At 45.7% G+C, this 22,891-nt stretch overlaps 1 protein-coding gene across 1 annotated transcript in view; it reads left to right on the top strand.

Annotated features, from left to right (window-relative positions):
- The window catches only part of STXBP5L (syntaxin binding protein 5 like), a 253,207-nt gene that overhangs the window by 31,544 nt on the left and 198,772 nt on the right, over positions 1–22,891 (top strand). The window contains exon 4 of the mRNA XM_025214254.1: positions 4,358–4,492. Within this exon, the coding sequence (XP_025070039.1) occupies positions 4,358–4,492 (135 nt within the window). The remainder of the gene's footprint in view (positions 1–4,357; positions 4,493–22,891) is intronic.

Genomic DNA, 22,891 nt, shown 5'->3' with positions numbered 1-22,891 from the left:
TCCTGGGTTTGTATTTCTTGATCCCCTGAGGTGTGAAATGGGATAAAGTATACAGATACCTCAAGCCTCCCAGGAAAAACTCTTTCAGGAACAAGTTATTCATGTCTGTTGCAGGGATATTTTTCTCTTGGAGTGGCCATTTTTGGTCTGGGAGAGAGAGCCTGAATGTCTGGCTGTATACTTCTGGTTTCTACTAGATGAACAGTAGGCAAATTGCCTGGTAGAAACTAAACATTTGTATGTAGCCTGAGACTAATGTCAGGGGTGTCCGACTTGTGGCATGTATTTCACATGTGGCACAGGTAGTTTCTTCTTGTGGCACAAAGCAGATCAGGGATGGAGCAGACATCACAGTGGCAAATAGGACAGGGAGCAGAAAGCAGAACATGGGATTAGGGAGGGAGCTCAGGGAAAGGAGTGGAAAGCTGAGCAGCAGATTGGGCAGGGGAAAGGATCAAAATGGCCTTAGGAAAGAAGTCAGAGCTCTTTTGAAAGCATGTTAGACAAGACTGCATACTCTGGGCCAGATTCTATCCTTTACACTATTGTAAATTAGGAGGAACTCCACTGGAGTTGGTGCTTACACTAACATAGCAAATATAATCCAGTGTAAGAGGATAATCAAGCCTTCTGTGTAGAAACAGACAGGCTAAACCATAATGAAGTTAGATGCTAGTATTTTATTTGGTATGTCTTGGTTATGTTCCATTTTAATGTCCTGTTCAATGTTGGATGCTTTGAAAGTCTATTATTAAATTAGGATCTATTTTGGAGACATAGAAATTCTTTTCAAGATACCACATTCAATCCATGCGTTTTCCACTGTCTTCATCATATCCTGTAAGTCTGAAAGACCATTTCAGCTGCTTTGCAACCTTTGGGCCTAATCCTGGATTGTGAAGCGTCTGTTAAATACTTACAGTTCCCATGGACTTCAGTAGAATTTGCCAGTTTTCAGCAGATTCTCAGCATCTCCTAGGTTGAAGTCTTTTGTCAGCTCCATCATCTAGCTTAATGAAGCAGGTTGTTATAGGCAGGAGTGCTTCCCATTTCATGAACCATAATGATCTGATTTTCTTTATCATAGGCATTGCTTTTTTCTGCCTCTCTGCTTCTGATTGCTTGTGTAGGCATCAAAATACATCTTCATTTGATTGGAGTTTATATGAATAATGCAAGAATGGATTTCTTGTCCAAGCTAAGGCACAGTATATAAGATGCACTCTCTTTGAACAACTGTACTCTGCTGAAATGAAAGTTTTTCATTATGAACCTGAAATTTATTTGAAAAACTTAAGCATTGAACTCGAGCTCAGAACTTTGATTCTAAGATCATAAATCAGTCTTTATTAAATGTATATAATTGAAAAATAATGCAGTTTAGAAAATGGTATTATACTAAATAGTGCAGTTTTTTAGCATATTGAAAGCACTTGGCTTTTTGTGTAGAGGCCTATCAATGCAATCATAATTAATAAATAATGTAACCATACCTTATTGATGTTACTACCCAAGTTAATGTTACTCTACAAGTGCTTGTAGATTTTAAATAAGGCTACCATACATAGAGATTATATATGCCAGCTGTGTCAAACATATGGTCCACGAACTGGATCTGACCTGTGGAGCCCGATAATCCAGCCTTTGGTGCTGCTCCTTTTGCTGTGCTGGACCATCCCCATGAACAATGCTTGGGACATGTGCTGTCCACGGTTCTTGGCTTGGGCCAGGTCCCAAGCAGCACTGGTTGTGTTGCCCGCAGCACCTGGTTTGAGCCAGTGTCCCGGACAGGCCCATGAGTGCCACCTGTGCTGGATTAGACATGGGGGTAGAAGGGGGTGCCAGTGGGCCTGATCTCATCTGTGGAGTGGCCTCATGCTGCTCATCTGGTCCATGGAGTCAGATGGGTTTGACACCTCTGATATATACTGATGAGGACATGGGACTGTGATTTACCCAGTGACAGCCTTTTCTCTATTCATTCTAGATATTATTTATTTTAGCCAGAAGAGGTTTAATCATCTGAAAGAGAGAGTGTTCTACTTTTTTTTCCCTTCAGTTGATATGTTCAAAATATGTGGCCACATGATTTAGTCCAGTATGTCCCAAACTTTTGATACCTGGGCCACACTTTTTTCTGGACTAAAATTGTTGGCACACAGCACAGTTCACTCTTACTCCTGAAAAGGTGTGTGTGTGTGTGTGTGTGTGTGTGTGTGACAGGGAGAGAGAAACCAGTGTGGCTGCAGTCCAATCTAGCAGCATGGAGCTTGGAAATTTGGTGGTGGGAGAACAGTGGCAGTACTAATTGCAGTATTAATTGCCACCACTTGCCCACTGCCAATTTTATGAACTGGTGGGGAACTCCACAGGCCATGTATGATATAGATAAAGTATCATTTTTCACATCATGCTTCCACCATTCTCACAGCACTAGCATGCCACAGCACACTCTTGGGGAATCACTAATTTAGTTGTTACGTGTGAGCTTCCCCCACCCGCCTGCACATACCCCCCTCAGGCTTTCTCAAGTACCCCCAGTTGACAACCCCTTGGTTAGAAAATGGATTTGTCTAGGATGGTTTGGAGAAGGATGACCCTGCCTTTGGTAGGGGGCTTGACTAGATGACTTCTGGCGGTGCCTTCCAGTCCTACCTCTCTATGATTCTGTGATATTAAAAAACTGTGTCTAAAGGCCTAAACTTGCATCTCATAAAGTTAGTTCAGTCTGTGCTGTTGACACCATTAGGCCTTTAACAGTTAAATTTATCGCATACTGAGTCAAGTCAAATGTCTGTGTTCCAATTTATTCATCAAAATAAGATGTATAAAATGCAGAGACTTTTTGCTAGCCTTCTACATCAAGGTGAATTGCACCCTAAGTGAGGATTTCAAAGATGCACAAGTCAATTTTCCTTGAACCTGGAGCAATATAAAAGGCAAAAGTAAAATAGCTCACCTGAGTGCATCCAGCATAAAATGTTCTGATAATATGATTTGATAGCCTCAAAAGTACATAGCCATTAAAAGTATTGTGTAGGGCCTGCAGGGAGAGAAAGGAATATAATTTGCTGAGGATACCACATAAAGAATAATTAGAGATATAAGGCAAACTAGTTTCAAAATGAAACAATTCTTTCAGTTTAGGAGGTTTCAAATATTCTTAGCCCCAGAGGACATAAGCAACTTTAGCGTTTTTGAAACAGGCAGATTACTTTGATTACAGCCACTTCATTATAAAATCAGCCCCCAAAGTCTATTATTTCATGAAAGTATGAACTAGTTATACGTATATTGTTAAATATTGCACATTATTTAGGAAAAAAAGACATGATAAAATATTTATTTAGCAGTTAACTCTAATTTGTATCTCAAAGCAAGAAATATTTGTTTCTGGAATCAAATGAATGCCAAATATAATGAAATAATAAAGTATTGCATACCAGGCAAAATAATCGCTTTTAATAAAGACAGACCTCTTGAGTGATAGAATGCACTGTAGAATCAGATTAAGCTTCAGCCTGTGTAGGCAGCATACATGTAATTAGATTTGAACTGGCAACAGTTTACATGCCTCATGTGGATTTAGCTTTAAATTTAATGTAAATACTATAACGTCAAAAGAACTGACTCTGTTCATTCATCATCTTTGTCAAAATTGTTGTATATTATCATGAGAGACCATCACGAGATTCTTCCTAAGCAATAGAGCACTACTTCATCATTCTGTAAAAGTTGTATAAATGCGGGAGTGAGAGTATAAATCAGCTCTCTGCTTGACTGCACTTGGTAATGCTCTATCCAGCTGCATACCCTCCAGACTGATTAAGAGCTAATAAAGTGAACATTTTTTATGAGTCATTATGTTATATTTCCATTGTACAAAACATTAAACATGCTCATGTTTCATTAATTTCCTGTTTGCTGAACTGAAAAAATAGCTTTTTACAAAGGACACAAATCAGAAAGCTTAGATCAGATGGTTTCATAGTGTGGTCCATGTATTCACAAAAAGGTTGTTTTGTCTACTACCTTCCATACATGACCGCACGTAACTATATTAAGAGGACTTTTCTTTCCTTCTCCTACTAGACACAAGTAGATTGGTTCTTCCTCTTTACTTCCTAGCTTCCTTGTTATAAAGAACTTGGTTACCTGTGGAAAAGGGAGTCCACATCATGCGGTATCGCCACTTTTTCACAGATCTATAAGAAGTGTGCGAAAGACCACATTTTTGAGCCACTACCCAGCCTGTTCTGAACCCTGGGAAACATAGAGCACAGCTGTTTCAACTGAAAGCTTATTGAAATTCTGTTCATTGGCACAGCTTTACATTGCATGTTTTTTTTCTTTGCAGGATTACTTACTGCCATCTACCTTTCCAGAGTAAATGGCTCTATGTTGGCACAGAAAGGGGAAATACGCACATTGTTAATATTGAGTCCTTCATTCTTTCGGGATATGTCATCATGTGGAACAAGGCCATAGAACTGTAAGTTTAGGCTGTTCTATCATTTTCACGTTGCTGGCACTTGTCAGAATTGTTGCTGAGATAATTCATTTATTAACAAATGACTATGACTTTTTCATAATCTCCTATTTTAAGGATTTATTTGTGTAACATTGGTTGTTTCCCAACAAGATTTATTGAAATTGAATTTCTAGGTATATTATGGTGATTGTGTGATCTATAATTTAAATATTTACAATAACTAAATATTAGGGTCCCAAATCATTAACAGAATAAATATTTTTGCTTAAAATAACCAATATACATATATATCCATATATCCCATAAACTCAGGAGCACCCTCTAAACCCAGTATTTTACATTGTGGTCATAGTTTGATCTTCAGCTTCTCCATAATAACACTACAACCTGAGGAAATTAATGGAGCATGTTGAGCTATGGGAGATTTTTCTCCCTGATTTAAGATGCTGCCGCCAAGGAGATCACAACCAGAATCTGTTATCCTTGACCATGGATATTATGACTTCTGAATCTTTATCTATAATGCGAGTAAAATGGAAAGAGGGAGAAAGAGAAAATAAAATGGAGGTTTGATGGATGAATCTGTTCACATGTATTTTAAGAGGCTCTCTGCTAGCATACCGTATTGTACAGAGTAAAAGGTCCATTTCTGTTGTATTATTGCAATTATAAAATTCTGAGGCAGGAATATTCCTGGTGGTATCAGCTGCTTTTTCCATTCAAAGAATCTCTTGTAGACTCTACAGATACTTTTTTCATGTTGTGAGAAACTTACAGTCTTCTTATTAGTAAATTGGATTTTAAGTAGACCAGAATGACTGCATTCAAGGGGAAAGTAGAGATACAACACCATCCCTTACAGAACTTAAGTTTATGTTCCAACTAGGGGTCCTGCTCTTATGTAAAGTCAACTTTTCATCTTTCCTTCCAAATCTTTCCCTCACCCTTCCTTCTATATTGCCACTAGCTGTTTCAGCATTCCCTGTATTCCACAAGCTCACATAATCAGTACCTATTTTTCAACTTTGCTCCTTCTTTTTTATCCCATAGCTACTATTACTGAGTATTTCCAATATTATCTCCAAAAACTATCCAGAATCGAAATAGTTTATTGTATTTCCCTTTCCTAAAATTTATCGCTGCCCTTAATACTGTAACCTTCACCTCTCTGGCCTGTCTGGCATTCCCTTGACTCACTGTTCAGTTCAGCTTTAGAAACATTTGGATGGAACTGTTTTTGTTGCATAATATTTAATGTGACAAGTATTGACAGTATCAAAATGAAACATTTTGATGTTTTTACACTAATTTTTTGAAGTTTCCACAAGAAATATTAAACTTTCAATGTTTATGCTGGTTGAGGATGAAAATAAAGTTCAAAATACTGGAATTTCCCAGGGAACAGAAATTCTGTTTTCCAGTCACTTGTACTTCCCAGTTAGTTGGCAGTTCTTTTGTGTAAATCATCACCAGCATGATATAACGACTAAGACAGAGGGTGGTGAAGCACTGGAATGAGGTTACCTAAAGAGGCTGTGGAATCCAGATCCTTGGATGTTTTTAAAGCCTGGCTTGACAAAGCCCTGGCTGAAATGATCTAGTTGGATGGTCCTGCTTTGTGCAAGGGGTTGAATTAGATGGCCTCCTGAGGTCCCTTCTAACACTAATTTTCTATGATTCTAAGATAAGCCTTTCTTAATTAGCGATGACTAGAAGCATGTATGTACTAGCTAATAACACCTGGGGAGATTGCTTGGCAAATCTGTTGAACAGCATCACAGAAGAGACATGACCAGAAACCTTATACTTCTGAAAAAACAATTGGCTTGTGTCGCAGGGCACTAAGGTGCCTGCTCCTCTAAGAGCAGAAACCGCCTGGGGAGAGAGCCCAAAGAGCCAGACAGAAGCCCACAGGTACAGGTTACCATGGCAACAGGCTAACAAGCAAATTAGCCTGCACCTGCACCTGTACCTGGTCAGCTGACTGGAAGAGGCAGGGCCCTGGGCCCATTTAAACCCCAGGGCTGGGACTAGAGAGTTAATTCTCTGCCAGCAGCCAAGGGGGAAGGAGCTCTCCTAGAGGAAGCTAGGGGAAGAGGCCTGACTGCCCGTTCAGCTTCTGGTAAGATTAAGGGACTTCAGGAGCTCACCAGATACCCTGGCCTACAAGGCCTATAGTGCTGGGGAACAGTGATTCTTTTAAAGGGATGGAGCACACCCTGAGCTGCTTGAATTATGTTATAGCCCAGGGACTCGTATTTTGATTTCTGTTTGTAAAACTGGTGGATTGGGCTGAGACTATTGGGGAAGGAGGAGGCCTCATTGGGGGCCCACTACAGTGTGGGGACCCCAGCACCAGTGTGGGCACAGTATCCAGGGTGCATGGACCCCAGTGCCAGTGTGGGCGCAGTATCTGGGATGCATGGACCCCAGCACCGAGGGGCGCCAAGAGAAAGAGACAGGACTGCAGAGAGCCCAGCACCGACCAGAGGCCAAGTGAAACTAAGGCATCTGAAAGACACTGTGTGAAAGCCAGTTGTGAGGCTTGGGGCGGTTTGGAGCCACGCCTCTAGCCCATAAAGCTGAGGGTGTCCTGAGACATCCATTTTAGAGTGGGACCCAAAAGGGGGTCTGAGAACCCACAGAGTTCAGTGGGGTCCATCAGGACTGTCTCCAAACAAACCGCTGGCACAGCTGTTCAAGCACTCGTGGTGCTCTGGCCAGGTCCCTGAGGACTGGAGAAGGGCCAATGTGGTGCCCATTTTCAAGAAAGGGAGAAGAGATGAGCCGGGTAAATTTATACCAGTCAGTCTTACCTCTATTCCTGGGAAAATGCTAGAGAACATAATCAAAGAACACATTTGTGCAGGCCCAGCAGGGGAAACGATGCTGAGGGGAAACCAGCACGGGTTTGTCACAGGTAGATCCTGCCTGACAAACCTTGTAGCCTTCTATGACCAGGTCACACGCTGCCTGGATGCGGGAGCCGAGGCTGATGTCATCTTCCTGTACTTTAGGAAGGCCTTCAATACAGTTTCGCACCCTATCCTCATTGGGAAGCTAGCAGACTGTGGAGTGGACACCTACACGGTCAGGCGGGTGGCCACCTGGCTTAGGGACTGCACCCAGAGAGTGGTGGTGGATGGTTCCTTCTTGGCCTGGAGGAAGGTGAGCAGTGGGGTACCGCAGGATTCGGTCCTCAGACTGATATTATTCAATATTTTCATCACCTATTTGGACGAGGGTGTGGACCAGAGGGTGCTGCTTCATTCTTCCCCACAAAGCTTGAACATTCCTCACTGCCTCCTTCACTAGTGACTCTTAATGGCATCCCAGCACGTCTATAGGTTGGGGAGTGTCCTTCTCAGCAGCTCGGAGGCAGAGAGGGATCTTGGAGTCATAATTGACTCCAAGATGAACGTAAGCTGGCAGTGTAACGAGGCCATCAACAAAGCCAATCACACCTTGTTATGCATTAACAAGTGCATGACTAACAGAACAAAAAAGGTGATGCTCCCCCTCTAAGTGGCACTGGTCAGGCCGCAGTTGGAGTACTGTGTCCAGTTTTGGTCGCCGCACTTCAAGGGGAATCTCAAGAGGGTCCGGAGGAGGGCCACTCGCATGATTAGTGGCCTTCGTGATAGACCCTGTGGGGGGAGGTTAAAAGAGCTGAATCTCTCCAGCCTTCACAAGAGATGGCTGAGGGGAGATCTTGTGGCCGCCTATAAATTTATTAGGGGAGGTCAATGGGGAATAGGGGAAGCGCTGTTTACTAAGGCGCCCCAGAGAGTGACTAGGAATAATGGGTGTAAACTAGTTGAGAGTGGATTTAGGTTAGATATTAGGAAGAAATTTTTCACAGTAAGGGTGGCCAGAGTCTGGAATGGGCTTCCAAGAGAGGTGGTGCTATCACCTAGCTTGGACGTCTTCAAGAGGAGGCTAGATAGTCACCTGGCTGGGGTCATCTGACCTCAGTCCTCTTTCCTGCCAGGGGCAGGGGGTCGGACACGATGATCCATTGTGGTCCCTTCTGACTCTACAATCTATGAATCTATTGAGGGCAGCCTCCCTATTTATTACAGTTATACCAAGACGTGGCAGGGGAGAAAGAGGGTGCCCGTTGGGCAGGGTTGGCATGGTCAGGGAGCCCTAGGGGTATCACGCTCATCCCTGGGGACCCCGCCCCGTGACAGCTTGTCATACAAAATTATAATTGTATTGTCCTATCTTTTTATAATTTATTTTTAAAAGCTAAAATAAACCTCTCCCTACCAATAAGGTGTTTATTTTCACCTTGCTACAAAAGGATTTGCTATCATATATCACTCTTATTACCACCAAGGCTCTAAATCTTGTGGAAAGGTGTGATTTATTTTCAACAACCCCCATGTGGGTGCTGAATATTTAATAGTGAGATTATCCCTAACTGTGCATAGGCCTGTTAATAGTACAGGGAGATAGATGGTTCAATCCCAATGTGTGAAAATGAGAAAATATAATTTAGCTAAGATGCCTCCTCCCCTCTGTACATCCTACTCATATATTTCTTGATATTGACTGGGCAGAGATTTATTTGCCTGCAGTTGGGGTATAAAATGAACTAGCCAGAGATTAGGTTTAAATGTGGAGAATAGCAAAGAAATATGTACATAGCATCTCTTTCTTTGACCCAAGGATGAAGTGAAATGGATTAAGTTGTAATGCAGTGTTTGTAGATGCTGTTCAATTAGTTCTTTCCATGCTGCTGCTTCCTGATATTTGTATAACTTTTTTTCCCTTTTCTGCATAGGTAAGTGCTGAGGGCAGATTTCAAATTTCTGGCTCCTGATGGCAGGGAATAGAACCTTAATGCTTAAGTCAGAAGAGTGTTTAGCTGTTTCAACAGGAGATAGAGTACAGAATATGCCTGTGGTTATGTGTACCAAAAAACAGTGCTCTCAGGTGTTAGTTTTTATATTATGTCTGTTTCCAAGGTTGCTGTGCAGCTGAACCAGCACTACTGTTGTCTTGTAAGAAAAGTATAAATTACAGTACCTTTTAAACTTAATGAAGAGATCTATTACAGTGTGCCGTAGGAGTATATTTCTGTTTTGTTTTGTTTTTTTTAAATCTCAGTTTGGCTGTATTTGTGGAGCATGTTTTCTTTGGGGCTCAGACATGGTTTTCTTTGATTGTTATCTTCTTGGCCAGTTTTACTTTAAGTTTCTGAGTTTTTACAGTTACACATTGGCTATTTGTAATTGATGTTTTCAGGAAGAAAAACCTATATAAAGCAGCAGCTTTAGGCTTAGCCCTAAATGCACCTTGAAGATGTAATGGACAGTTATGAGCCTTGCTTGTTTTGTCTTGGGAAAAACCAAAGCTAGTATGTGTAGTACGTGGGATCACTTTGAAGCTGTTACCTCTCTCAAAGCTGGGGAGCAGCTTAAGTTATTTCTTGCCTCCAAGCAGGTATGCCTGGATTGAATTTATTATCGTGAAAAGCCTAGAATAGAAGTCTCTCAGTGCCAAGTAAAAATGCTGCCTTTAAGTCCTCAGCTTTGAAGAACTGAAAGAACTTTATCATGTCCTATAGCTTACTCATAGCCAGATTTTCTTCATCTCTGAGTGACTCTACCCTGAAACTTTTCATGAAGCAGAATGTGAGGTCACCAAAGCACCCTTACCTCCTTTAGTCTCTTCTTTCACTCATGATCCAAGGAATGGAATCAGAAGTCTGTGTTAACTCTCACAGTGTGACTTGAACCCTGTGTTCTAGAATTCTTCAAGGCCTTTCACTGATGACCCTTAAAGGAAGAATCTCTACAAAATTTAAGGCCTAGTAACGCTTCAGTTTGGGAACTTTAAATTAAATATAATCTGTGTCTGAGTCACTGTAAAGCTAGGCTGTGGCTGGCTCTGTGTAGGTGAATAAAGAGGAGCCAGAATCCCAGTTCTCTTCTTCCTCTAGCACATGGTTGGTAAAGTCCACCATGGACCATGTTGCTTGTAGGATGGGGGCAGGCAATTATTTTGGGCAGAGGGCTGCTTTCTGAGTTTTGGCAAGCCATTGGGTCCTCCTGCCTCTGGCTCCTGTCATCTCTGAAAGGCAGCCAGGGGCAGATAAATATAAATTTTCTAAATTATTTAGGGGCACCGTGGGCTGGATAGAATGGCCTGGTTGGCCGGATACGGCCCATGGGACGTATTTTGCCCATCCCCATTTAGGATCATGAACATATTGGTTATCCAGAATGTGTTAGTACATTATTGCTGATAAAGTTCTCCTCTGAATATATTTATGAGTCACAGTCTAGCCCTTGATTATATTTGCTTTCAGAGAGGAATTAAAATCTGATGTGCTATAATTACACTCTGCTGGAGTGTGGTAATTACTATGAGTCTGCTGGAGTCTTACCATGCTCCAGGGGCATTTATACATGTGGTCCAGGGGTTTGGTGGGGGTGGAGAGGGAGGGGTGAGCTGCTCTAATTAAAGTGCCCAAAGTGTCTTGCGTATCAGTATCCCCACCCTGAGAAATGGCAATGGGAGTGCTTTGACTGAAGCTCAGTGAACAAACTTGAGTTAAAGCACCCCCATTGCTGTTTTTCAGCGTGGGGACGCTGATACACATGATACTGGAGTCTGTTGGAGTGGTAATTACCATGCTCCAGCAGACTCAATTAATTGAGTCTGCTCTGATGCACTGTAATTGCAACACATCAGAGCAGCCTTGCCACACATGTATAGGTGCTCCAGCAGACTCCAGAGTCACATGTATCAGTGTTCCCACACTGAAAACTGGTGATGGGGATGCTCTAAAGTTAATTCGATGAGCTTTAGTTAAAGCGCCCCACCACCATTTTTCAGTGAGGGCATGCTGATACACAAGACACTACAGGCACTTTAGTCGCAGTGGCCCTCCACTCCCAGAGCACTTGTATAAATGCCCATAGGATCAAGAGAGTGTTTTTTTTTCTCACAGTAAGAGGCCTTATCTAACCTGCTGTCAAAACAGTATTTAACTTCAAGGAGAAACAAAAACCTGAAAAACTTAGTTTCATGGAAAAGATATCCAGTTAACTGAATGTCATAATTGGCATTTTAAAATACTGTATGTCATCTGAGTTACAATAGACTTCCCATTGCAGAGGAATGAGACAGGAAGATAGCTCTAAAGAGGTTTGTTCCCACAATTCTTGTCTCAAGCATTATCTTTACTTAAGCCATTTTCCCTTTCGACCAGGAGTGGGCAATTATTATTGGGCCTGAGGGCCACATAGGCAGTTTTGGTGAGCTGTCTGCCCCACACAACAACTCACTCCCCCTGCCCTGCCCCGCCCCGCCCCGCACAACAACTCATCAAAACTCCATATGTGGGATGGGGCCCTGGGCAGCAGTGTTCAGAAACAGGGTGGGCAAGTCTGGGATCACAGGGTAGGGTCATGGGGCAGTGACAGTGTGGGAGACCAAGGAGGGAAGGGTGTGTAGGGGATGGCCATATGTCACTGCTGAGCCCACCAAGTGGGAAGAACTTAGCCTCGCTCTCCTTGCCTGTCTCCTCCCCTGGCCCGGAGCATACAGCCTGCAGGTAGGAGAGGGAGATGCATGAACTCAGCAGTGATTCCACATCTCTCGGGATGGCAGCAGCACTCCCTGTGCCATGCACTTGGAAGCAGTAGCCAGGACCAAGTTGAGACCAGGAGAGGTGGACAGTGCTGGGGCACCCTTGTCCTGTGCCAGCCCACAGCTTGCCTTAGGATGCCTGCATGGCGGTGGAAGCCCCCAGCCCCACTGGCTCAGCATGAGGTATAGTGGTGCAGGGGCAGTGGCAGCAGTGGGAGGTGTGATGTGGGTGCTTCATCTGGGGCTGGGGCCAGAGTCCGGTGTCCATGGAGACCAGCCAGGAGTTGCACAGGGAGCCACATCCATTCCTGAGGGCCAGTCTCCATGGAGACTGGCTGGGAGAGCATGGGGAGGGCAGGACCAGCTGCATGCACCACAACTCAGGCTGCCCCAATGCCTGGGCTAGTGGGGCTGAGGGACCTGCTACAGGCAGGGCAGAATTGCTACATTAGCCAGATCCAGCCCACAGGCTGTATTTTGCCCACTCCTGCTTTAGACCATTGGTGCTACAGAGGCCAGATTATAACTCATAGTTTCTTCATTTCCCATCTCTGGCCCTCTCTACATGTTACATTTCTGCTGCACTGAACATGTTTATCATAGCATAAATGGCAAGGGTGCCAGTTGGAATTGGCTATCCATTGATATGAGGATGATGTCTGGTGGTGGGGAGGAGGGAATTTACTGGTGAATTTTAAGGTGGCTGAGGAGTCCAATCTGTGCTCTGCAAGTTTTTCCACAAATATGACAAGTGGTTCCTTGTGGGGAGCACAACTGTTGGCCAGGATGTTGTGTGCTTTCCTTCCTCCTCTGCTGTTTCTCAGCTTCCTAAGCAAGACAGTTCTCTTTAAAGTGGGCTGTAGCTTGATGTATGGTGCAGCACTATTGAGACCTGTTACCAGCCAGCACTTCACAATTTGTAGGGTTGATGCCACTCTTCATAAGGTATGCTTTCAGGGTGTCTTTGTAGTACTTTCTCTGTCATGTGTAGGTCCTCTTACCATGACTAAGTTGAATGAAAAGTGTCAGCCATCTGCACACAGTGGCCATCCTAGCGGAGCTGATGTTTCATAATCTTTGCCTCAATGCTGGTTATGTTAGCTGCAAAAAGGATGCAGGCATTGGTTCAGTGGTCTTCCCATCTAGCGAAGGATCTTCCTGAGGCAACACTGATGGAACCATTCCAGGCACTTATGATGGCTCTGTTATGTCACCCACATCTCACACCCATAGAGGAGCTTGGGGATAACCACTGCATTATAGACCAGGATCTTAGCTTCCATCTGCAGAGCTCGGTCAGCAAAGATGGTGAAGCAACTTTCTGCAGGATACGCTGGCACAGTGAATCCTATGTTCAATTGCTACATCAAGACTGACTGACTGGGAGAGGTGACTGCCGAGGTATGGGAAATGCTCAGTGTTTTCTAGGGGTTCTCCACCAATGGTAATCTGGGGGGGAGGGCACCTTGTGATGCAGCAGGCTGATGGAGCACTTTGGTCTTCCCAGTGTTAAGGGAGAGTCCCAGGCTTTGATAGGCACCTGAGAAAAGGTTGTGGGTGGACTGCAGATTGGTCTCAGTGTGTGCGAGGATAGCACAGTCATTAGTGTACTGAAGGTCAGTGAAACCAGTCTTGGTAACTTTTGTTTTGCTTTGAAGGCGCCACATGTTGAAAAGCTGGCCATCCATTCAATGTTCAACTCCAATTCTGAGATGAAGGCGGTCACAGATGAGAATCAAAATCACAGCAAGATAGATGGAAGAATGGGTTGTGGCAATGGTACAGCCCTGCTTGACACCAGTATAAATGGTGAATGGGTCCGTCTCTGATCCACTGCAAAGAACTGTGGCGGTAATCCTGTCATGGAGTAGCCTGAGGACACTGAACTTCAGTGGACAATCAAACCTAGCCAGCATCTTCCATAAGACTTCACAATTGATGGAGTTGAAGGCCTTGGTTAGGTAAATGAATGCCATAAATATAGCTACTAGTGTTGTTCTCTTCACTTCTCCTGCATCTGTCATGCAACAGAAATCATGTCGATGGTACCCTGAGATAGTCTAAAGCCACACTGGGATTCTGGAAGGACATCTTTGTCAAGAGGGAGTAGGCAATTCAGAAGGATGCGAGTAAGAATCTTCCTGGCAATGCAGAGGAGGGCAGTGCCTCAGTAGCTCCCACACACTGACTTGTCCCCTTTCTTGAAGATGGTCACAATGTTGGCATTCTTTAAGTCAGGTGGAACCTCCTCATTAACCATTAATTTGATGAGAAGTTAGTGAAATTTACACACTAGTGCTGTTCCACCAGCTTTGAAGACCTCTGCGGGGATGCCATCTGGGCCTGGTGACTTACTGTTCTTGGTCTGAGTGATGACACAACAGACTTCCTTGAAGGAGGGGACATTCCTGACTTCCTTGAAAGATGTGGGATCAGCAAGAGGTTCTGTTACTGGGTGTTGAGGGATGGACTCGATGGTGGTAGCTGAGACCTCAGATTCATGGTTGAGAAGAGTTTTGAAGTGCTCCTTCCAGCATTGCTTGATGGATACATTTTCTGTGAGAAGGGTGAAGCCATCCTGGCATCGCTAGGGGGTTGGGGTCATTGGAATGTGGCCTGTGAATGGCTTCTATTGCTTGAAAGAATCTTCTCATGTCATGTTGGTCAGCAAAACTCTGCATCTCCATGGCCTTTGCTTGCCACCACTGGTTCTTGATGTCCCATAGCTTCCTCTGAACTACAGTTTGAACTAGTGTAAGCCTCTTGTTTTTGCTGGTTGGAAGGTTAATTTTGCCAACCACAGAAAGTGGCTCTCTTCTGATGCATAAGTGCTAGGATTTCCTCATTGTTCTCATCAAACCAATCTTGGTGACAGTAAGTGGAGTATCCAATTGATTCAGCACATGCCTTGTAATAATGTTTTTAAGCTCCTCCCAATGTGCCTGGATGTCCTTAATGTCATCAGGTAGATCAGAAAGCAACTCAGTAAGGCATTGTTGAAGGGCCTCACATCTAGCTTGGTCTTAGAATGCCACATTCCTTTCAGTTGCTTACAGTCTTATTATGCAAGCTGCATATCCATGATTGATCTGACTACAAGCTGGTCCATCCAGCAGTCATCTCCACCTCTCAGGATTCAGGTGATATGGACATCAGTACAGTCTGACAATAACCTAGTCAAGAAGGTGCCAGTGATTGGAGCATGCATGTTTCCAAATGGTCTTATATTTGTCACTGTCTGAAGATAATATTTGTGATGAGCAAGTCATGCTCTGCATGTTTACTGAGGAGGATACCATTTGAGTTGACTTTTCCCACCCTCTCTTTCCCAATGATACCACTCCAGACTTCAGAGTGTTGCCCAACTCTTGCACTGAAGTCATCCATGAGGATGAGTTTGTTTACCTCGGCAGTGGCAGTCCAGACTGTGTCATGAGCACAGAAAAACTTCCTTGTTGACGGCATCATCAAGTGTGATGGAGTATGCACTGATGACCATAGGATACTGGTTGTTACTGAGCTGGAGGCAGAGAGTCATAAGGCATTCATTAATGCCCACAGGGAGTTCTGAAAATTGGCTGACATCTTGTTCTTGATGGTAAAGCCAACCCTGTGAATGTGCCTCTCTTCAGGTGACTTTCCTTTCCAAAAAAGATATAGCCACCTTCTTCTTTCAGACGACCTTCATCTGCCCAGCAGGTCTCACTTAAGGCAGCAATCTTGATGTAATATCTTGCAAGTTCTCTAGCTACTATGGCAGTTTTTCTTTCAGGGCACTCACTGTTTGGGGAGTCCATGAGAGTGCAGACATTTCATGTGGCAAAATTCAGTACTTTATTTTGTTGGTTTTGGCCACAAGTAAAGTGATCCCAGTGGATGTGGCAATCCAGACAGGGGGATTTGAGACAGCCTATGTTTAGGGCACCTTTTCTAGCTCCTTCTCTATTCAGGGTGAGCAGAGGGGATCCTAAAGAGGACTGCTCAGTCACAGCCGCAACTGTCGAATTGTACTTCTGTTTCAGAAACTGCAAAACAACCATCACACAGCCACTATGCAGATTTGTGAATAGGGGCTCCCAGAAATCACTGTTCTTGTCCCCACTGCCACTCATCCATTGCTGCAGGACTTGGTTTGTGTGAGATGTTATGATCCCTGGCAGAGGCCTGCACATGACATCTTTTAACATGGGGAAGCTGGTGCGCAAGCAACAACCACACGAGCTTGGCAGGAGGGAGCCTTGAACCCAGTGGTAAGGATGTCCATGACAACCAGAGACCTCCATCTTGCTGTAGCCCTCATCAGCCTTCACAGCTGCAGAGAACCAGCAGGTCCTCAAGTACACTTGTTCCACCGTTGGAGTCTTCAGAAGTTGTAGACCATGCTTAGTCTGGGACCTCGCCTCAGATATGCTCACCAGGGGAGACCCTACCAAGAGTATGCGTCTCTAGATCAGTGCTTCTCAAACTATCTGATGTGGCGGACCAGCAATTTTTTTTCCAGTGGGCCAGGGACCGGTGCCCGGTTCAGCCGGTGGCAGCAACTGCATGTAACAGTGCTACACAAGTGTGCGACTGGCTGTTTCTTTCTCTTTCCTCACCTTGCACGACGTGATGTTACCTGGAGTGTTGGAACATACGAACTGTGGCACTATGACATATCAATGTTATGCTTCTGAAAATATATTTTTTTTCTTTCCTGGCAACTTGCTGCGGACCGGCGACCGGTGGCTCGTGGACCAGCATCGGTCCACGGACTACCACTTTGAGAAACCCTGCTTTAGATGACATACCTCTGAGGGTCAGTGGAACATACACGCCTCTCCACCATAACAAGGTTATGATCCAAGGAGAGGGCACCGAATTTAAGGTGCCATAAAATGGCAAAGCCATGAATATTGTTTGTATGGCTGGTTTGTATGGCATTTTATCTTAAAGATGTGGCAAGTCAGCCAGCTGATTGTTGACCCTAGCCCTAGATCTGTGGTCACCCAGCTTTCAACTAGCCAGTGTAAGGGAAGCCTCAGGGGCATGATGGAAGGAGATACTAAACCAAATGAACTCTGATCAGGATGGGAACAGAATAATTACTATACAAAAGCTTGTTTTGGCCTGGTGAATTAGACACTGTAAGGAGGTTTGTAATTCTCCCTTCTCCTAGGTGTTTTTTCTACCAAGAAGATAACCTCAAGGGGAAAGAACTCTTAATAGCTAGAAAGGAAACAGGATAATTTAATGTGATCCCCTATTTATTATCTAAAAAACCTATTTTTTCTTGAGGTGATGAAGTTGCATGTATTTTAAAAAAGTTTAAGAAAATTGCCCAGAGAGCAGGGCAGTATGGCTTTTGTCAGTTAAGGCTCAGACCGAAGTTAAGTTTTGTTTTTTTTTGTGTGATTGGCTGCCTGAAAGCATTTTACAGCTGTGCCATGATACATGCACAGCTGCAGTGTGCTTTTGAAGTGGTTGATCATGCAACAAATTAACCCTCATCAAATGAGCACTTTAAGGAACTTGAGTTAATTTATCACACAATTGGGGCTAGGCTGCATCAGCCAGCCCCACCCCTGGGGCTGGCAGCAGGAAGGGGAGGGGGAGTGAGCTGCTGGCTGGGGTTTGTCTGGCCTGACTGTCCAACTCAGATCAGGGAAACCCCAGCCAGCAGCTCACTCCTCATCCCCCCTCTCCCCTCCCTTCTTGCTGACAGCCCCAGAGCTGGGGTGGGGGGGAGAGGGGCCTGGGAGAGAGGGGCAGCTCATCAGTTGCAGGCTGGCTCAATTCTCCCCACACCACACCCAACAGGCAAATGTTTGCTAGGTTGGGGGGCGGGGGAGCGGTGCTCTCACTCATGGTGCTTTATGTAAAGTGCCATGAGTTAAAGTGGGGGCCTGCACATCTGTCAGCACCCATAATGTCCCAAAACCTCACCACAAGAATAAATATTCTTTAGGTGGAGGCTCAAAATACTGCTTGTACAGCTGCGTCCCTTAGATTCATAGATGTTTGGGTCGGAAGGGACCTCAGTAGATCATCAAGTCTGACCCCCTGCTCTGGGCAGGAAAGAAAGCTGAGGTTAGATGACCCCAGCCAGGTACATGTCTAGCCTCCTCTTAAAGACCCGCAAGGTAGGGGAGAGCACTACCTCCCTTGGAAGACCATTCCAGATTTTGGCAACCCTTACTGTAAAGAAGTTCTTTCTGATGTCTAACCTAAATTTGTTCTCTGTCAGCTTGTGGCCATTGTTTCTAGTTACTCCAAGGGGTACCCTGGTAAACAGAGCATCTCCTGTTCCTTGGTGCCCCCCCAATGAATTTGTAGGCAGCCACAAGATCACCTCTCAGCCTTTTCTTCAGAGGCTGAGGAGATCCAGGTCCCTCGATCTCTCCTTGTAGGACTTTGCCTGCAGACCCCTAACCATATGAATGGCCCTCCTCTGGGCCCTCTCAAGGTTGTCCACATCCCTCTTAAAGTATGGTGCCCAAAGCTGGACACGGTACTCCAACTTTGCATCGGTCTTGCATCAGTCCCGTGGGATGCCCCTGCCCATTACGGGACAGGGAGGCCTGGGTGAGGGAGATTCCCTGCCCTCCATCAATTCTGACCTCAGGAAGGAACACCTGGAGAGGCTGGACACCTTCAAGTCAGCTGGCCCTGACAATCTGCACCCTAGGGTATTCAAGGAGCTGGCAAGCATCATAGCCCAGCCCTTGGCATGGATCTTTGAAAGCTCCTGGCACTCTGGTGAAGTGCCTGAAGATTGGAAGAAGGCCAATGTGGTACCTATCTTCAAGAAAGGGAGGAAAGTGGATCCAGCAAAGTACAGGCCCATCATCCTGACCTCTATCCCAGGAAAGGTCTTAGAAAAGATTATTAAAGAGGCCATTATTAACAGACTGACTGACAGCAACATCCTGAAGGGTAGCCAGCACGGGTTTGTTGCGGGTAGGTCTTGCTTGACCAGTCTTATTTCCTTTTACGACCAGGTGACCTATCACCTGGACAAGGGAGAGGAGATTGATGTCACATATCTTGACTTTAAAAAAGCCTTCAATCTGGTATCCCATGATTACGTCTTGGCAAAACTGACCAACTGCAGCCTCGGGTCCACCACAATCCGCTGGCTGGGGAATTGGCTCTGTGGTCGGACCTAGAGGGTGGTGGTTGATGGAAGTCAATTGTAATGGTGCCCTGGTGACCAGTGGGGTCCCCCAAGGCTCTGTCCTTGGACCTATATTGTTGAACATCTTCAGTAATGATGTGGACATTGGAGTCAGAAGCGGACTGGCCAAGTTCGCCGCTGATACCAAACTCTGGGGTAAAGCATCCACACCTGAGGACAGGAGGGTGATCCAGGCTGACCTTGACAGGCTCGGGAAATGGGCAGATGAGAACCTGATGGTGTTTAATGCCAAAAAATGCAAGGTTCTCCACCTTGGGAGGAAAAACCTGCAGCATCCTTATAGGCTCGGCAGTGCTACGCTGGTTAGCACTACAGATGAAAAGGACTTGGGGGTCACGATTGACCACAAGATGATTATGAGCCTTCAGTGTGATGATGCAGTTAGTAAAGCGAGCAAAACACTGGCTTGTATCCATAGATGTTTCTCAAGCAAATCCCAGGATGTCATTCTCCCCTTGTACTTGGCCTTGGTGAGGCCGCAGCTGGAGTACTGCGTCCAGTTTTGGGCTCCACAATTCAAAAAGGATGTGGAGAAGCTTCAGAGAGTCCAGAGAAGAGCCACATGCATGACCTTATGCTGACAGGCTGAGAGCTATGGAGCTCTTTAGCCTGGAAAAGCACAGGCTCAGGGGCAATCTGATGGCCACCTATAAGTTTATCAGGGGTGTTCACCAGGATCTGGGGGAATAATTGTTCACCAGAGTGCCCCAAGGGATGACAAGGTCGAATGGTTATAAATTCCTGCAAGAGTGTTTCAGGCTCGACATAAGGAAAAATTTCTTCACTGTCCGAGCCCACAAGGTCTGGAATAGCCTGCCACCAGAGGTGGTTCAAGCACCTACACTGAACGCCTTCAAGAGAAATTTGGATGCTTATCTTGTTGGGATCCTATGACCCCAGCTGACTTCCTGCCCCTTTGGGCAGGGGGCTGGACTCAATGATCTTCTGAGGTCCCTTCCAGCCCTAATGTCTATGAAAACTGCAGCCTAACCAATTCTGCATAGAGGGGAAGTACCACCTCCCTAGACCTGTTTGTCATGCACCTGCTAATCCATGATAAAGTGTGGCTAGCTTTACTGATCGCTTCATCAGATTGACAAATCATGTTCATCTTGGTGTCAATAATGACTCCCAAGATCCCTTTCCATGGCTGTGCTGCTGAGAAGGTCCTCCCCCAGCCTGTAATTGTGCTGGTGATTCCTTCTCCCGAGGTACAGCACTTTGTACTTGTCTTTGTTGAACTGCATCCTGTTTTGTTCTGCCCGCTTTTCCAACCTGTCCAAATCTGCTTGGATTCATTCCCTACCCTCTAGTATGTTAACTTTACCCCATAATTTGGTATCATCTGTGAATTTGGACAGAGTTATTTCCATGCCCTCATCCAAGTCACTGATGAAGACATTGAACAGCACAGGTCCAAGGACCGAGTCTTGGGGGACTCCACTGCCCACATCTTTCCAGGTCAATACCAACCCATCCACCGCCTCTCTGGGTGTGACCCCTAAGCCAATTTGTCACCCACGTGACCTTGTAATCATCTATGTCACAGCCTCTCAGTTTATTTATGAGAATAGGATGAGATACCATATTGAAGGCCTTCTTAAAATCCAAGTTAATGACATCTACCTCGACTCCTGCGTCTAAGCATTTTGTGACCTGGTCATAAAAAGAAACAAGGTTAGGTTAGTCAGGCAGGATCTACCTGCTGTGAATCTGTGCTGGTTGCTCTTCAGCATTGTCCACTTTCATGGCGAGTGAGATCAGCTGTGGGGGACACCCCGCCCCTCCCACCCAGGCCAGCGAGATTGGCTGCCGGGTTACCTCCCCCCTCGGTCAATAGGATTGGCTGCTGGGGGACTCCCTCCCCCCACCCTTCTGGTTGCTGACTGGTGTCAGGGGGGGCATGATTCAAGAGCGTTTCTCCTCATGGGACTGTATACTTCTTGTGTTAAGTGAAGGTCCTGTATGCAGGTTAAGAACCTACATTAATGGTTGGATCTAGCTGACTGCTCCTCCCAGCAGATGTCAAGGTAGTTTAGGTCACCCATGACAACCATGTCCCTTGACCATACAGCTTCTGAGAGCTGTCTGGAGAATTCCAGGTCCAGCTCATCCTCCTGATGTGGCGGCTTGTAGTAGACCCCCACTACCAAATCCCTTTCCCCCTGACCATAGGTGATGCATAGAGGGGGCATGTGCACCCCCTGAGAGTGCTGGTGCCCCCCCTGACAGTGAGTGCTCTGGCTGGTAGGGGAGCATGGATAATGCTTACATCCCCCTAAAATTGGCTCCACCGGTGGCACATCAGTGGTGGAAGTGCCGGCAGCAGAAGTGCCAGCATTTCCACTGCCACTGTGCTGCATGTGGAAGTGCTGGCCCTTCTGCCACTGCCGTGCTGCTGGGGGACCTCACCCCCACCCCAGTCACCAGCTGGCCACTGGGGGACCTCCCCAGTCGTGTCCCACTGGGCCCCCCCCAGACTTGCCATGCCCCTGATCCCCTTGCATTCTGTCCCACAACACCACTTCCTTGTGAACAGGGAGAAAGTCTATTTCATGAATAGGAAATGTAGGAAAATAAAATTGTTTGGAAAACAGCCCCCAGAATGTCTGTTACTGTAAAGCAGAGAAACTATTTACAGCATTGTCTAGGATCATGAGCTGATGCGAGATGGGAATCAGTATCATAGGAGTAGATGAGAGGTGATCAGTTGGGTAGGAATAGACCATAAAAGACCTTGCAAGGCAGATTGTACATGATGCAACAGAGAAGGAGCCAGTGGATAGGTACAAAAGAAGACATGGTCTGCACAATAGAGTAGGAAGGTGGTCTGTGAAGCAACTTTCTGAGTGCATATGAGCAGAACAGGATCATGTCTTTTAAGATCAAAAGAGATGATGCAAGTCCAGAAAGAAATCTTAGCTGTATAGATGGGAAGAGGTGTTACATTATCTTAGATCAAGACTGTCCAACTCGTGGCCTGTGAGCAGGGGTGACATGTAGGGGGTTCATGGGGGTGCACGTGTACTCTCTGAGAGCGCAGGTGCACCCCCTGCCAGGCCACACTCCCTGTTTAGCTGGTGGGCAGGGGGGCAGGCGGGAACACCAGTGCCCCACCCCTGCAAGTGCTGGCTGGAGAGTGGGGCCACTGGCAAAAGTGGCTCCGCTGCTCCTGGAAGTGGCTGTGGGATTTTGGATTGATGTCTGTTTTCATGGCGAGTGAGATCGGCTGGAGGGCACACCCCGCCCCTCCTCCCAGGCCAGCGGGATTGGCTGCCGGGTTACCTCCCCCCTTGGTCAATGGGATTGGCTGCTGGGGGACTCCCTCCCCCCACCCCTCTGGTTGCTGACTGGTGTCAGGGGGGGCATGATTCAAGAGGCACCAGACACCCATGCCTGTGAGGGGTTAATTTGCAGTCCCCAGGCTCCTGATCTGGCTGTCCAGCTACTACAGTTATTGGGGTCTTGCGGTTCCCCATCCCTCCTCTGGCTTCTACTTCCTGACCTGGGGGGTGGAGCAGATCAGTGCAGCTTGTGAGAGTGAAAGATGATGCTGAAGCTCTGAAACCAGGTGAGAGTCAGGAAGGTGGAACTGTCTATAGAGATCAGCGCACAGG

Source organism: Alligator sinensis, unplaced genomic scaffold (genome assembly GCF_000455745.1).
Source record: "Alligator sinensis unplaced genomic scaffold, ASM45574v1 scaffold1301_1, whole genome shotgun sequence".
NCBI lineage: Eukaryota > Metazoa > Chordata > Crocodylia > Alligatoridae > Alligator > Alligator sinensis.
The sequence above is the reverse complement of the archived record's forward strand: the minus strand, read 5'-3'. Positions and strand labels throughout refer to the sequence as shown.